At 44.9% G+C, this 14537-nt stretch overlaps 1 protein-coding gene across 2 annotated transcripts in view; it reads left to right on the forward strand.

Moving 5' to 3' along the window:
• P3H1 (prolyl 3-hydroxylase 1) overlaps positions 1–14537 on the forward strand; it is a 165871-nt gene that overhangs the window by 105225 nt on the left and 46109 nt on the right. For both annotated transcript variants that reach the window (XM_085604201.1, XM_085604192.1), the window contains exon 11: positions 9193–9343. In XM_085604201.1, the coding sequence (XP_085460327.1) occupies positions 9193–9343 (151 nt within the window). The remainder of the gene's footprint in view (positions 1–9192; positions 9344–14537) is intronic.

The following is a 14537-nucleotide window of genomic DNA, read 5'->3' on the forward strand; positions in this document are numbered from 1 at the left end:
CAATCAATAAGCGAGTGTGTATATTTCTGCACACTCCACCCACAAGGCTATGTTATGTTACAGTTATTTATACAGCGCACGACTCACCCCTTAAAGGGTATCTCAGCGCAGAAGCCTTCCGACAATGGCAGATGTCTCAGAGAATTCCCTAAATCAATTCAGTTTTGAGTAGCTTCCTGACTTTGAGATGATTCAGGCAGAGACGTATGTGAACCGGAAGGGCAATACAGTGAAAGATGGCCAGATAAGAGAACGCTCTACCCCCAGAGCATGACTTTTTATCCGAGGGATTGTAAGCAATATTTTGTCTCTTGATTATGTCTCGGGAGGGAGGCTGGTGTTGATGATGTGGTAACTGAAGGTGGGGCGGGAGAGAAAAGTGGGTCATAGTGAGAATGGGCCAGAGAAGATGCTGAGAACAATAAGATGGTGGCAAATCACACTTGAGCTAATTGATTGTAGTTAATGTAACAACGGGCATCACTGACTCGATTCCGTTTTTATGTTTAAATAATGAGTTAGTGCTTTAGTTTGAATTTAGACTCCAAAAGTGGTGGCGCATAAAAGGTTCATTTAATACCTACAATTTTTGTATTGAGTGTACGTCGTCTTATGGTGCAAAACTGGTCTAAAGCCGTTAGATAACAGAATTATATAGAACATGGTAAATCTGTAACAGATTCATGTTGAACAGACACGTAGACACAGGTACCAGCACTCACACCTTCAAATTGGCAACATAAAGAATTGCAAAACATCTGCTTCTCCCCCCCTTAAAAGGGCTGCCTCTCAGAATGTCAGTGGTGCCACAGCGGAATGCAGAAGTGAAGTCAGAGCAATAAGTAAATGTGTCTTTAAATTGTGTGTTTAAGTTGTCACATGTTCATGATTCAAAGCCAGAGGTGAATTGTTTGGCTGCCTTATTCTACTAACTTGGGGGTTGGTGATTATTCTTATTTTTCTGACTGCAAAGTGAGGAGTATTTCAAGTGAATTATGTGACAATGTGGGATGTTGTGTTTATTTTAATACCCAACAAAATGTAAATACCTGTAAATGAACGGTATGCATCCAGCAGTTAGGAAAGCAAACATTAGGCACTTTTTTTTAATTCTGAAGTGTGCTGGAAACAGATATTTTAATAGGATCAAAACAAATCGACACACTTACTTGGTGATGCCCAAATGATAAATATTCACATATGTCAGATTTCCACACATTATCATTTGTTTGCTGTATAGTTTTTATCAGAAAAGCTATATGTCTGTGCAAATTTAGTGGCCATATCAGTAGGAAAATGTCCTTTCTGTGAATGACCGTGTGCTTCCACACAATACATTAGCCTTATGTGCATTAAAGGTAGGTGGATCGCGAAATGTTGTTGTTATAAAAAGTGGGCAGTGGTTTTAAAAAGTTTGGGAGCCACTGCAGTAGTGCTCTTTTTCGCTGCTGAAAGCTCTCATAAAAAGACAGACATTTTGAAGAGCGGTGAACCTCCAGCACCAACCACGATTCCAGCAGACATCGGTACACTAAAGGACCCGTCTTTCTGAACTGTAAATTAACAGCTTCTCCACACACAGTGCACGCTTGCTGCTAACTGTCACACAGGAAGTTGTGGCACAACAGATGGTTAGGAATGCCACAGGCAATACCTCCAGTGATCCAGCTCAAAGAAAGATAAAAATTGGCAAAGCCAATAGGTCTCAGCAATGGCTAAGCTATGAGCTTTTGGCTTTGTTAATGGGAATGGTTTTTAGCCGTATGTTGACACCTTTAGGCTTTGCCAGCAGTAGCAGCTTCTCTTCTAAGGTGGATTTTTTTTTGTTTACCCCCTCTCCCTATTCCCCGCCCACTGCTGCTTCCGAGGAGCAGCCTTCACTCCGTGTTTATTTGTGCCAGTGTAGGGCAGGGAAGAACTGTATTTATCCTTTGCCATTTGCTTGGCTAAAGCTTACAATGTAGCTATACAGCAGGACAAAAGATTGTTTCTGTCGTATTTGAATTCCTTCTTTTGGTATGAATTTGTTTATTAAAAATTAAAACGTTAGCATGTATCTAGAAACTGTGTTAAACCACAGGCTTTGAATACGGTTGCTGACTGCCCACCGAAGTTGTGAAGGGTCCAAAAAAAGAGAAGCGGCTGCTGTGTCTCTAAGCTGCTATCATGTCTTCTGGCCCCTGTGCCCAAATACATCCATTGAAACGGCTCCGCCTCTGGCACGTGTGTTGCCCTTTTCGAAAGCGCTTGAACCCTCCCCCAACACACATTTAAGCACTGCTTCCCATTACTTTTTTACTGTGGGATTTTATATAGCGCAGACCACGTCTTTGTCGACTACACAGCAGAGCATACATAGAATCACATGTAAACAAAATGTGTGCTGGTCAACTTTCAACAACAATGAGAATGTAAAGGCAAATGGAGAATATAAAAATATACTTTCACTGCCTGTTGACTACATCCCACTGCTGAGCCCCTAACAGGGCAATTAATGTATCTGATTTCTGAGCATCCTTGATAGAGACCAGTGTTTAGTAGGTAGTCTTGTTTGTACTCAGTCATTTGAGATGTCACGTTAGGTTGCCCAATTTTGAAAAAATGGGGACACTTCCCCAACATAAATGGAGGACTAATATCACATCGACATGGGGCGGAAAGATGTAAACGACAGGGCTCACCAAAATGGAATTTAGTGAAATGTGTCGGGACAGGTGACGACAATCCGAGACTGCGACTGTTAGCCTGATTACTCTATACCACGTGATATCTCCAATGAAAGTATGAATATTCTGCATTCTGTTTTTATGGTGATCCCTGGTTAAAGAAACATCTTGATGATGAAAAAAACCAAGGCCTCAGTCTGAGATTTCAGCTCAGTGGAAACGCAATGAAACAACATAAAGCTGTTTCTTGTTGACAAACTTGGGGCTTGAGTTTCAAAGGTTGGGATATGGACGTTAGTGGGATGGGGAGCGCACAATGTCTTTAGGGGTAGCTCCAGTCCGCCGACGGGGCATGGGCTCGTTACCCTAGCCCCATTTATGTGCTTTGATATTTACAGGAGTGAGAAATGACAGAGTGCGGTATGAAGCTCTATGTAAGAGAACAAGGTATTTGGCATTTTGTTCTCCTCAGTATTCCTTTTTGTTCTTTAGGTAGAGCTTTGATTTTTTTCCCTCTGGGGGTCTCTATCCTAGCACGGGGACACACTATTGGGTGTAACCAAGCGCTTTATAAATGGAATTTTATGTATTATTTTTATTGTGGGATCGCGAAAATATGTGGGCAGTATCAGAAGGCTCTGTTAGGTGTTGGACTGCCTGTCCGCAGTGGTTAGGAACTTAAGGAGTGGGGTTTAAAGGGCTAAATAAAACGGTTTGTCTTTATTATCACTGGGGCTCTAGACAAGGTGTGGGCGGTAAGAGCAATACTGTAATGTCTTGTTATTTATAGTGCTTAGAGAACAAAAGTGTACTTTGACGTGCTATATACACACAGTTTATCATTATTAATGCTGGGGTGGCTCTGGTGTGTGGGATATGTGGGTAGTAAGAGAAGGCTGCGCTTTAATGTGATGTGCTATTATTTACAGAGCTTAGAGACTGCACAGGTGCGGTTGAAGTGCTATATGAAACCCGGTTACTGGGTGGTGTCCTGGGACAGTGAGCCATTGGTTTCCAGTCGTGCTGTTCTGAGGAGCAGTCGCTGCTTCTTCCATGTCCTTGTACATACTCTGAGACATCACTGGACGGTATGGAAATTCACCACTTACAACCTTGGTGAATGATTCCCAAATGTTGATCTGCAGCCAGATATATGAGCACCATACAGTGCACCCAATAATACAAATAATAAGCACAAATTCTTTTTTAACAGAAGACCAAAATCCATCCAGGCTCATGTGGAGTGCTCTGGGAACCTTTGTAGTGAAAAAAAGGCAAGGTAGGGTCCAGTGTTTCCCTGTCTGTGATCGTTGTGTCTTCATATACTACTCCTCTGCCACGGCGAGAGCGGAGAAAATCAGATTGAAATACAGGCATCGGACAAATAGGAGTGGAGAAAATTAGTGCAAAGAAAATGAGTGAGAACATAAGGGGAAATTAGGAATAGTAAGAAAGTAAAGGCTAGTGAGAACATAACAGTAAGAAAATAATGGAAAGTCAGAGATTGCCAAAGAGAAAGTGAGAGCGAGACAATAGCAGGTAGTAGGGGAGTAAGAATGTAACGCAAAGTGAGAAAGTAATGGACAGTAAGAGTGAGAGTAAAGGAGAGAAAGTGAGTGTGAGAAAATAATGGGTAGTAATACAGTCACATGGAGTAATGAAGTGAGAAAGTAATATTATGAGGACTCCGATTGGAGCCAAATGGGTGAAGCAAAGAGCTGACGAATGGACTGATGAGAGAGATTTCTCGTTCACCACGGCGAGATTCACCTTGACGGAGAAGATGAGTGCGGCGAAGCCGAGGCTGTAAAAGTTATAGAGCATGGTATTGATGAGACATCAGAGCATGTAGTCTTTGGGTGGTGGGGCAGTGGTCACCGTTAGCAGCACAGTGTCTGCTTGGCAAGAGCTCATCATGAGGCACGCCTGCAAGACATAAGATGAAGTAGATGCCCCCGCTTCAGGGGGCCCCTGGTAAGGCAGCGGCGGGTCTTGACACTTCCGGTGGTGTTCGAAATTCATGGGCATGCCAATAAAGCACTTCTCTGCAGAAGTTGCTTTCTGGTATAGCTCGAAGTTTGAAGCAGCCATGTCTGGACAACTTGAGTAAGGCTTGTGCCTTCACTGAGAGCAGCAGCCCCCTCCTGCTCTCAGATGAGGAGCGTGGGCTCAGCACAAGCAGGCAGAGGGGACGCATGTTCCGGAAATGATTACAGGTCTTGGCCGACAACCCCTCGAGGGAGTGAACCCCCAAACATTGGCCTCAGTCTGCCACCCCTACCACAGGAAGGGGAGCCTCCGCCCCCACCACAAGTGGAAAGCAAGAGGCCAAGGGGAACAAAATTCCCAGGTAAGGAGTGACTCGCAGGCACAGCTTTTCTTCCCCCGACCCTTCAAGAGACCGGCTGAGCTCCCCCTGTTCAAGATACTCTCCTGAAGGAAGAAAGGACAGAGAAAAGAAGCACAGCAGTACTTCTGCTCAAAAGCAAATTGGCATAAATACATTGCGTGGTGAGTCCTGCATCCATGGAATGTCCTGCCCGATGCACACACTTTAAAAACAGTAGTCCCGAAACAATATAGGAAAATGACTGCTGCTTATGTTTTTCAGCAGTGGGCCGGTGCTCTCAGGCAGGGCTAAACACCGAAAGAGACATGATTTATCCATGCCCTTGACAAATGGAGAGCAGGCAAAATGGAGCGACTATGGTGCAAGCAAATGTTAGGCCTATGGGCGAGCTGAAGCCCACAACAGTAGATACAGCATGTCTCCGTTCCAGACAACGCATGCGCGCCATCTAGAGCTGAGACCTAAAAAAGGAATACCACCAGATGAGTACACCCACAAAGGTTATGAGGGTGAGACTGGCAACAGTGGCAAGCAACTCTGTTTCATCAAGCAGTAAAAACTCATCATTGCACATGAGAAATGGCCCAGCTCAGTGTTGGTGTTGTCAGGGAATATGTCCCTTATTTGAACCTTCGTATTCTTTCGACGGTCTTTTCATTGTGTCTGTGTGCCGTTCTTTTTTTAGTTTGTGTTGAGGAGATATTCCATGCCTTTTAACTTTAAACCGGTGTTTGTGCAGAAGACTGGAGACTGTGAGCCTGTGTCTTACTTGGTGATGAATGTGATGTTGCAGATGTATCCATTAAGGTGCGCAATTTACTTGGTTATTGCAGTCATATGTTTGCATGTTCATCTATGACTTGTATGACAAATTATATCTGCTTTGCTTGGAATAGATTTTCTATTGGCAAGTTTCTCTGTCACTTCTGCCGTTGTAATTTTAAATCATTTTTATATTGAATGAATTGCTATTTGTAAAATGTGATTTTCCTGAAATCTAGATCTACTTGATATGAGGAAACACATTTGTTATGTAAGTTAGATGTTTTTTATCTAACTTTGATTAATTAATACCAATTCTTACTTTATAAGGTCAGCAGGGTGAGGAAAGACAGTTTGGGTAGTTGAAGACTGATTAGGGACCCTTTTGTACTGTTTGTTTGATGCATTGTTCACTTTCCATGTGAAATTACAATGAATTTTATTTTTGAATGGTAGATTCTTTAATAATATTTGACAAATATGGCTCTCCTTGACCAGTCTATACTTCGAGGAGGAAAATCCAGTAAAAGGGTTGCCCATCTCCAGGTGAGATAGCAACGGCTCGATATGTCATAAGCTTAAGAGTCTGATAATGTCTAATTTTCTGAAAAAGTACTTTATATGATAGAGATTTCTAGCTGCAGATTCCTTACCTTTAAATTTCCCTGGTGTCAGACTGGATCCGGAAGCTTTTCCCGAGCAATACCACTGCGCACCAATAGGTGGTGTTAAACGGCTCCCTGTCAGTCGTCGGCGTCGCGGTGCCTATATAGGCGCCATGCAGACACTAGCATCAGTTCTGTTCTTTCCGTGCCAGCCAGCCCTGAGCCAGAAAAGAGCTACCCCTCTATCTTTTTTATCACAGCAATTTTGCGACGTTTTGACAACTGTTTTTTGAGGCTTCTTCCTGGTGTGTCGAAGATGTCGTCACATAGGACAGGTTCCAAGCCCTGCGGAGCCTGTCACCAGGCAATATCAGTGACTGATCTGCACCTTGACTGTCTGTGGTGCCTGGAGCAGGACCAGCACACCAAGTCAAAATCTAATTGCCGGGCAATTGTGCCGAAGGTTTGAGGGAGAGGTCCGTGGAGCTGCTAGCAGCCCGGCAAGCAACTCACTGGTAGTCAAAGTCCCAGTCGAGAGGAAGGTCCCTGGATCGTTCATGGAGTCCGAAGTCCTCTTCGTTCCATTTGAGATCGTTAGGATATTCAGGAGGCACAAGAAGAAGAGTAAGAAGTCGAAGCACTCTTCCACCTCTCCTCGTCCGTTGGCCGATGCGACGAAGAAGCATCTGCATCTGAGGCCGGGTTTTTCGGAGCTTATGCTATGGTCAGCTCAGCACCTCCCTGAATGTCCGGGAACTGAAGTGACCGCCGCCCAACTTGAAAGATTTATGAGGGCCTGCATCTCATATTTGGACGGCCCGACCCTGTCTAGGACCCTTCAGCCCCCGTAGACCCGATAATGGGTCCGTATTGGTGCCGGTTTTACCACTTCAACCTTCCCCGATACGGTCCTAATGCCAATGCGCCCGGGCGTCACCGGCGGCGCCAGCCCCATTGTCATCCCCGAATCCGACATGGAGCTATAACCGCGTCGCCTGACGCCGCAGCAAATGCTGGCAGGACCTTCAGGTCCTAGATTAGAACCTAAGCCATATTGCTATGGGCTAGCCTCGGGGAGGAATGGGAGGGGTCGCTGGACCCTCTAGAATACCAGCCATACGAGCCTCAAATGGACTGGTGTGAGCAACTGGGTGCTGCCAGCCGGCTGAATACCTCTCCAGATCCGGGCATGCTTTCTCCCCCTTCTGTGGCTACGAAGGAGGGAGCTACTCATGCTACAGTGTTGTGCAGAGCAGTTGAGGTCCTTGGCCTTCAGCTGCTTTTGGTGGTTGCCAAGACTAATCTCTTGACTGAGGTGCTGCAACCAGGAGCTCCTCCTCCTCAGAACCCCTACATGCATTCAATGAGGCCCTTATCCTTCTAGGAACCTGGTCCAAACCCAGCCCTGGGGCTCCTGTGAATAGGATGATTGCCCGTCGCCACCGCCCCACTCCTGGGGACCCAAACGTCCTCACCCAGTGCCCTACCTTGGAGAGCTTGGTGGTCCAAGCTTCCACATACAAGGGTGCATTCCCTACCGCATTCCCGAACAGGAAATCCAAGAAGCTGGACTCTTTGGGTAAGAAAATGTTTTCTTCCGCCAGCCTGGCATTATGGTCTGTGAATACCGCATGCCTATTGGGCTGCTATTCCCACATGCTGTGGAATACAATTGCACAAGTGCTGCCGCAGGTCCCGGAGGAGGCACGGGCCATCTTTTCTAGAGTCGTTACATGCAGGAGAGATGCAGCAAGTGCACGATCCGTTGTTCTTTGGACAAACTTGATGGGCAGAGCGGTTTCTTTGATGGTGGGCCTGAGGCGCCATGCCTGGCTGAGAACGACTGGCTTCTGAGGGGATGTCCAAGCTTCACTTATGGACATGCCCTTCGATGGCACTCATCTGTATGTAGGCAAGACAGACTCTGCGCTGGAGCGCTTTAGGACTGGTGGGCTATGGCTAAGTCCTTGGGCGTCCCGGCTGCCCCATGTCATCCCCAGGCCACATTTTGCGGCTTCAGGCGGAGTTTTCAACTGTGCCAACCCTATCCCAAGAGGAAGCTGCGATTCTCACCGGCCTCGTGGGTGGGGTAGCCAGCAGATATAGATTCTACCAGATAAAGCGTTACCGAAGGTAAGTAACTTGAAACAATATGCTCTGCCTTCATTAGGGTGACCTTTACAATTAAAACATTTTGGCTTTCGATACCTTAGACTTTTTGTATATTTAAGGCCCCAGAGAGCCAGTACATCTTAACAGTTGATGGGAAATGCTGCATTCCTGCCATACTTTGTGGTTTTAATATACTAAATTTTGACATTTCCTGATAAAGGCGGATTAGGAGGGAGGGGGATAAAGTGCCTCCTATCTCCCAGGAAGCTCCACCTGGTAGCAAAAATTGCAATAAGGAGAACGTGTTCATTGCTAACTTTCTTTCTGGATCACTTCATTTTGTTTACTTGAGTTACTCTACATCTCAACTGCCTAATTTCTAAGGGAGGACTTCATAACGGAGACTCCAGATATGGAAACTCTTATGGAGAAGATGTTTGTATGCAATGCAACTTATCCAGAGACCAGATTATATGTCACGTCTGCTGTCTGTAGATTTCAGCCTTGATTTAGGTGTTTTGAGACTTCACCAACAAAAGTGAAGGCTTACATTTTAGTACACTAAATGAAGAGTTCATTAGAGGCATGTTAGCTTATGCTTAGCTAAGTGAATAACTGGTATATCTGGTTCTAGGGCCTGAATGGCTTTTAGTTGCATTAATGGCTGTTAAATTATGATTAACACTTTTGCTTTTAGTTGGGCCAGGAAAGAAGAGTTCCTATGAAGAGTGCACTTCTTTACTACAATGCCACGGATAAAGTGAGGAGAGTGCTTGAATCATATTTCCGCTTGGACACCCCACTGTACTTCTCATACTCTCATCTTGTCTGCCGGACTTCCATAGAAGGTAAGGTATTTAATTATGTCTTTAAAGACACAACTATGTAAAGAATCCTAGCCTGTTTACCATAATTACTTCTTTATCCATTTCACTGCTACAAAACTAACTTGTATTTATTCACACTGGGTTTTGCCTTCGGTGTCGGTTTCTGGTAGTTTGAACTACTCAAAACCCATATCACGTGCTTTGGTAGTTTCTATCCTATGAAATCATTTCCTGTCTTCATAGAGATTAAAACACATTCCTGGTGAGGATGCCTTTAACAAAAGCAGCACTGTGAGATGAGAATTAGACTTTCTCGACTGTGCGGAAAGTGCATTCTCTTGGGTTGATCGAGTTCCCTGGACTATCATGGACTCTGCAGCATGTTGCTGCTTTTAATAACACAGATTTGCAAGTTTCCTCTAGCTTTTCCTGGTGGGCCTTTTGGTTTCACGGGCCTCCTTGGAGCCTCCAGCTGATCTTCCTGGGACAGGCGCTTCCTGTGTACCATTTGACATGAACAATGTTAGCTATTTCCCATGCCCTAGGCCCCTTCTCCAGGTCTTATGCTGGCACCATTTACAGTGCTAACACAGACCAGGTTACGGAAGACCAGAAAAGACTAGGTTACAGAATCTGGCAGTGCCAACTCCACATCTGTCATTGACACCAACCCCTGATTCGGAACCACCTTCAGCTAGAGACCACCAAATGTTAACGTACATGATTACCAAGGGAAATGCCAGTGATAAGACCTCCCAAACGTCTGTTCCAGCAGCACTACTTCCTCAGGATAACAGGATATTTTCGGGTTGGGCATTTAAGGTCTCTATCATGTCCCACTAGATGAGCATGACTCTAAGGAGGCAGATCATTTGCTTCCTCATGATACAGATGCTAATCTTTATCTCGCTCTACAAAATGCCATTGACTTTGATATCTCTTCTGAGTCTGCCATGGATTCACCCCTAGGGCCTTCTGCTAAGGAAAGTGCCTCATTTACAGTAGCGCTTTGTGGCCCTTGCATGGGTCCTGGAATTACTTCTGTTGTCACAAAAGACTAAGGCTACCATCGTCATTGAAATTTTGCAGCCTGGGCCGTTAAAATTCTGAGCACTTCTTGCCTTTAATGATACCCTAACTGACTTGCTCCTGAATGATTGGTCAAAACAATTTCCGCTCTGCTTCCATGAGTAAGGCAAATCCTAATTGTTCACTACCTCTCACCGTACTTTCTGATCCTCAAGAATCCTGTGGCAACAAGACTGATTCTAGACCCCAGACTCTTAAATTCCTTTCTCAAGTAGAAGTTCAAAATTGTAACACTTGATCAGGTATTGCAGGCCTTTGATTCCGAAGACTGGATGGTGTCCCTGGACCCACAGGACACATACATCCATGTCCTGGTCCTGAGGAAGTACCTCCACTTTGGTCTGTGGGGTCAGACTTTTCCCAATTCACCCTACTTCTTTTTGGATGTGAATCAGCCTCTCAGGTCTTTTCAATTGTCATGTTATTGGTTGTGGCACATATTTCTAGATTGTAGGTACTCTTTTTCATGCACCTTGACAGCTGGCTGCTCTCTCTACCTAGTGTCGGGCCACCTGTAGACAGTGATGTTATTGCTCTCCACCCTGGGTTCTTCACCACCTAGTCCAGATCTCTTCTCCTGCCACTGCAGAGGATTCATTTTATCGGGGCTGTTCTAGATACATTAACCCTAATGAGTCTGGGACCTTCATGCTATTATTCTATTGTTTCGCACAAGATCTTGTGGTCCAGCTTTGATGTGTGATGTTCCTGAGGGTGCTTGGGGTTATGTCATCCTTCAACCTGTTGGCGCCTCACACCTGTTGGCATATGCAGGCTCTTTTGTGGAATATCTGGGTTGCTTGGGTCCTATCTCTACTGATTCCTTTCAGGCAGATTCTGCATCTTGGATAAGACATCTGCGGACCTTTGGTGGTGGATTAGAAATGCCAATCTGATGTGCCCTAAGCCATTTTCATTGTCCCCTTGTAAACTCAGTGTAGTGCTGACGGACACTGCATCAAGAGACGAGATCTTGTTCATCTCTCTGTAATCTCTGTGCTCACAAAAATACCTCTCTTTTCTTTTAAAGAGGCAATCCAGTGCATGATGTCACTATAGAGCTCAAAACCTCAGCTGACCTCATCAAACGAGGCAACGGTCTAGAAGGCCTATGTTGATTGTTAGTGATTCCTAAGCGGGCTAAGAGAACTATGGTTCTTTTGTTTTTTGGATAGCCCATTTAAACCATCACTTTGACACTGAAAATAGGGAGTACCCTCCGAGTGGAAGAGATATATACGATGTGACTTTTCAGTTTGTACCCTTATTTTAAAAAGTTGCTCTTGCTTTTCTGTGAGTGATAATACATGTTATTGTTGTTTAGTGCTCACTCAAGTAACAGTAGGCTTCAGAGCACTATTAAAACAGAGCATGAGCTCAAATATCAGAGATCCCTGGATGTAAACCTAAGGAAATGCACCATAGAGCACACTTTTTGTGAATCACATATACATGCTTTTGACATGACACACCTTTAGTTGTATTAAGTTGAGGATGTCCGTAAAGAATGGAGGCATACCTTGTTAACCCAGTTTTTTAATTTCTTAGTCTGTCTTTCATTACATTACCAGCTGCGGCCCATGCAGGTAAGAGCGGTGGGGGGTGGGGAATTTCGACAGACGATGACGAGGGGAAATTAATTATTTATTTAGTTTTCCCTCATCATTGTCCGTCGAAATCCCCCCTCACCCGGACCCACCGGTCTTACCTGCACGGGCCGCGGCTGTACATTACACTATAACCTACCCACTGCCTGGTTAAGAGTGGGTAGGTTTTTGTCACCCAGTTTTTCTGTGTGTGGAAGAACCATTCCCAAACCTCATTAGACTTGGGCAGCAGCTAAGTCTCATTTCCCTTTTTTTTGGCAGGAGAGCATACAATTTTCCCACCCCTGCCAGAATAAAAACCTTCCCGATGCCTCTCCCTCATTCTTCCCCACACCCCTCATACCCCCCCAATCAGTCTCCCCACTCACAGGTTCACATAAGCATTTGCCAGTTCCTCACAATTAGGAATTCCCTGTAGTTTATGACTGGTATACCCAGTCCCACATGGTTATTTCCCATTCCTTAGTGTTTTACTCATAAATGCATGGTACTGGTGCTGATTTACCACACAGTAACAGTAAAACAGTATGCAATTTTACTGTTACCACAGTAAACTTCAACTTGTAATCAGGCCCATTAACTATGTAAATACTACGAGATCCATATATATACAAATAATGGCATAACTTGTGAAATCAGCCTTTGTATAGCTGATGTCTATTTTTATTGCGTGGCAAGTACAACAACCTACATTTAATAGCATTTGTTTGCTGTGTTCTGTGTGTTGGAACTTGGTCTTTGGGTGGCTATAGGAAATAAATAATGAGTGGGTTGTGCAGGAGACGTTCCCAAGTCTTTTCGATTGGAAATAGAGCCCAAAACTAAGCACAGGTCACACATGGCATCTGGCCTCATTATAGCTCATATGACATGGCATGGCACCTACCAATAATTTAGTGCACCTGGCTCCCATGTCCATTGCAGCCAGGTTCACAGGACTGTTGGTAGGGTCCACCTACCATTTACTAAAGCAGATATCATGGAGCCAGGATTGTGCAGAGCAGGAAAGTTGCCAGTTTGCATGTGTATGAGATTTCTATGTTTGTAATGTATCTGAGTGCTATTTCCAGGTCTGATATGTGACCCTGTGTGTGGCACTTCAGAAAAAAGCTGAGCCAAATGTCTACATTTGTTTCAATATAATTATTTTCACTTGCTTTATAATTGTGCATACACCAGATAATCTGGGGTCCTGCTTATCCAATGCATACACTCTGCTCAACTGCCTATTACACATACAGGATAATGGTACTATGAGACTATTCTGGATGAGAGAATCACATTTCCCACCCACTCTACACCTACAGGGTTAGCACCTGTGCTGAATACATACAGAGGCGATCTTGTGTCTTCCTGCTCTTACCAGTGTCTCTTCCTCCGCTGTCTCTAATGTTACTTTTGCTCCTCCTTTTTCTAATGTATCCCTTATCCCATTACTTGTCCTGCATTTCTCATTATTTTTCTCCTACTGCCAGTGCCATGGTCTCTTATCCATAGGCCTCATGCCAACTATTCTGACACAGACATTTACTAATAAATGCTGCTGATGCACTCCAATTTTTAGGCCCAGCCTACTGGCAGCATCAGCTGTCTGCAAAAGATACATTGTGTGCTTGCCAAGAACTTATAGTAACTTTAGAGCCGCCCAAGGTTACAATTGGTTAGCATTATTGTCACTCTCATTTTCTTTCTTCTTATTCGAAGGTTTCCTTCCTCCTCTTGTGGTTTTCCCACCCCTGGAGCACAGCCTCTTTAGCATCACTCTGACTGTATGGCTTGTATCTTCCTTTTGCTCAGTTTTTGGAAACTACTTTTCTTTTTCTTTAAGCACTCACATGAGAGTGCATGTGCTCTCTTCTGCTGTCCTTCGCGTGCTGTTTCAACCTCCACATACCTGGCAATCGCACACTCCTTGTTGTCGCACCCCAGTCTCTCTCTCATGCCACCTGTTATCTTTACATTTTCTTTTTCTTTTGTGAAGTCACCTCTTCCCCTCATCACAACCTGAGCGCCGCCAGGGATCCTAAGAAAAATGCCTAGTGCCCTGCTGACACACTGAGGCAATACTGTGATTACCTCGCAGTGTGGGTCTGTAGTGGGGCTCACAGGCATCTAAAGGCCTGAGCCGACTGCTGCTGTTTTGGAAGCGACTGCTTCATGTGCCTCCTCCCTCAGTCCCTGTCTCCACGAGGTCCAAGAATGATGCTGTAGCCTGCTGTTTTTTGATCTCACTCTTTCTCCTTCACAAACAGCAGGCATGAGCTTGCCCAGAAAGGCATCCGAGCCCAATAAAGTGTGAAGAGCCCTCTGTCTTGTAGTGGAGCTAGAGGAGCTGCTGCAGGGCTTAGGGATGTGCTGGTAGTTTCACTAAATGACACTACAGCTATCTCCTACTGGGAGCAGCAGGCTGCATTGGTGACAGTAGCACAATAAAATATGTTTAAGCATGCCCCAGCAGTGAAAGAGAAGTCTGCACGAGGGTCCTGGCTCTGCAGAGGTGGTAGCTGTGCCGCAGCACT

This window comes from Triturus cristatus, chromosome 1_2, assembly GCF_964204655.1.
Source record: "Triturus cristatus chromosome 1_2, aTriCri1.1, whole genome shotgun sequence".
NCBI classification, from domain to species: Eukaryota; Metazoa; Chordata; class Amphibia; order Caudata; family Salamandridae; genus Triturus; species Triturus cristatus.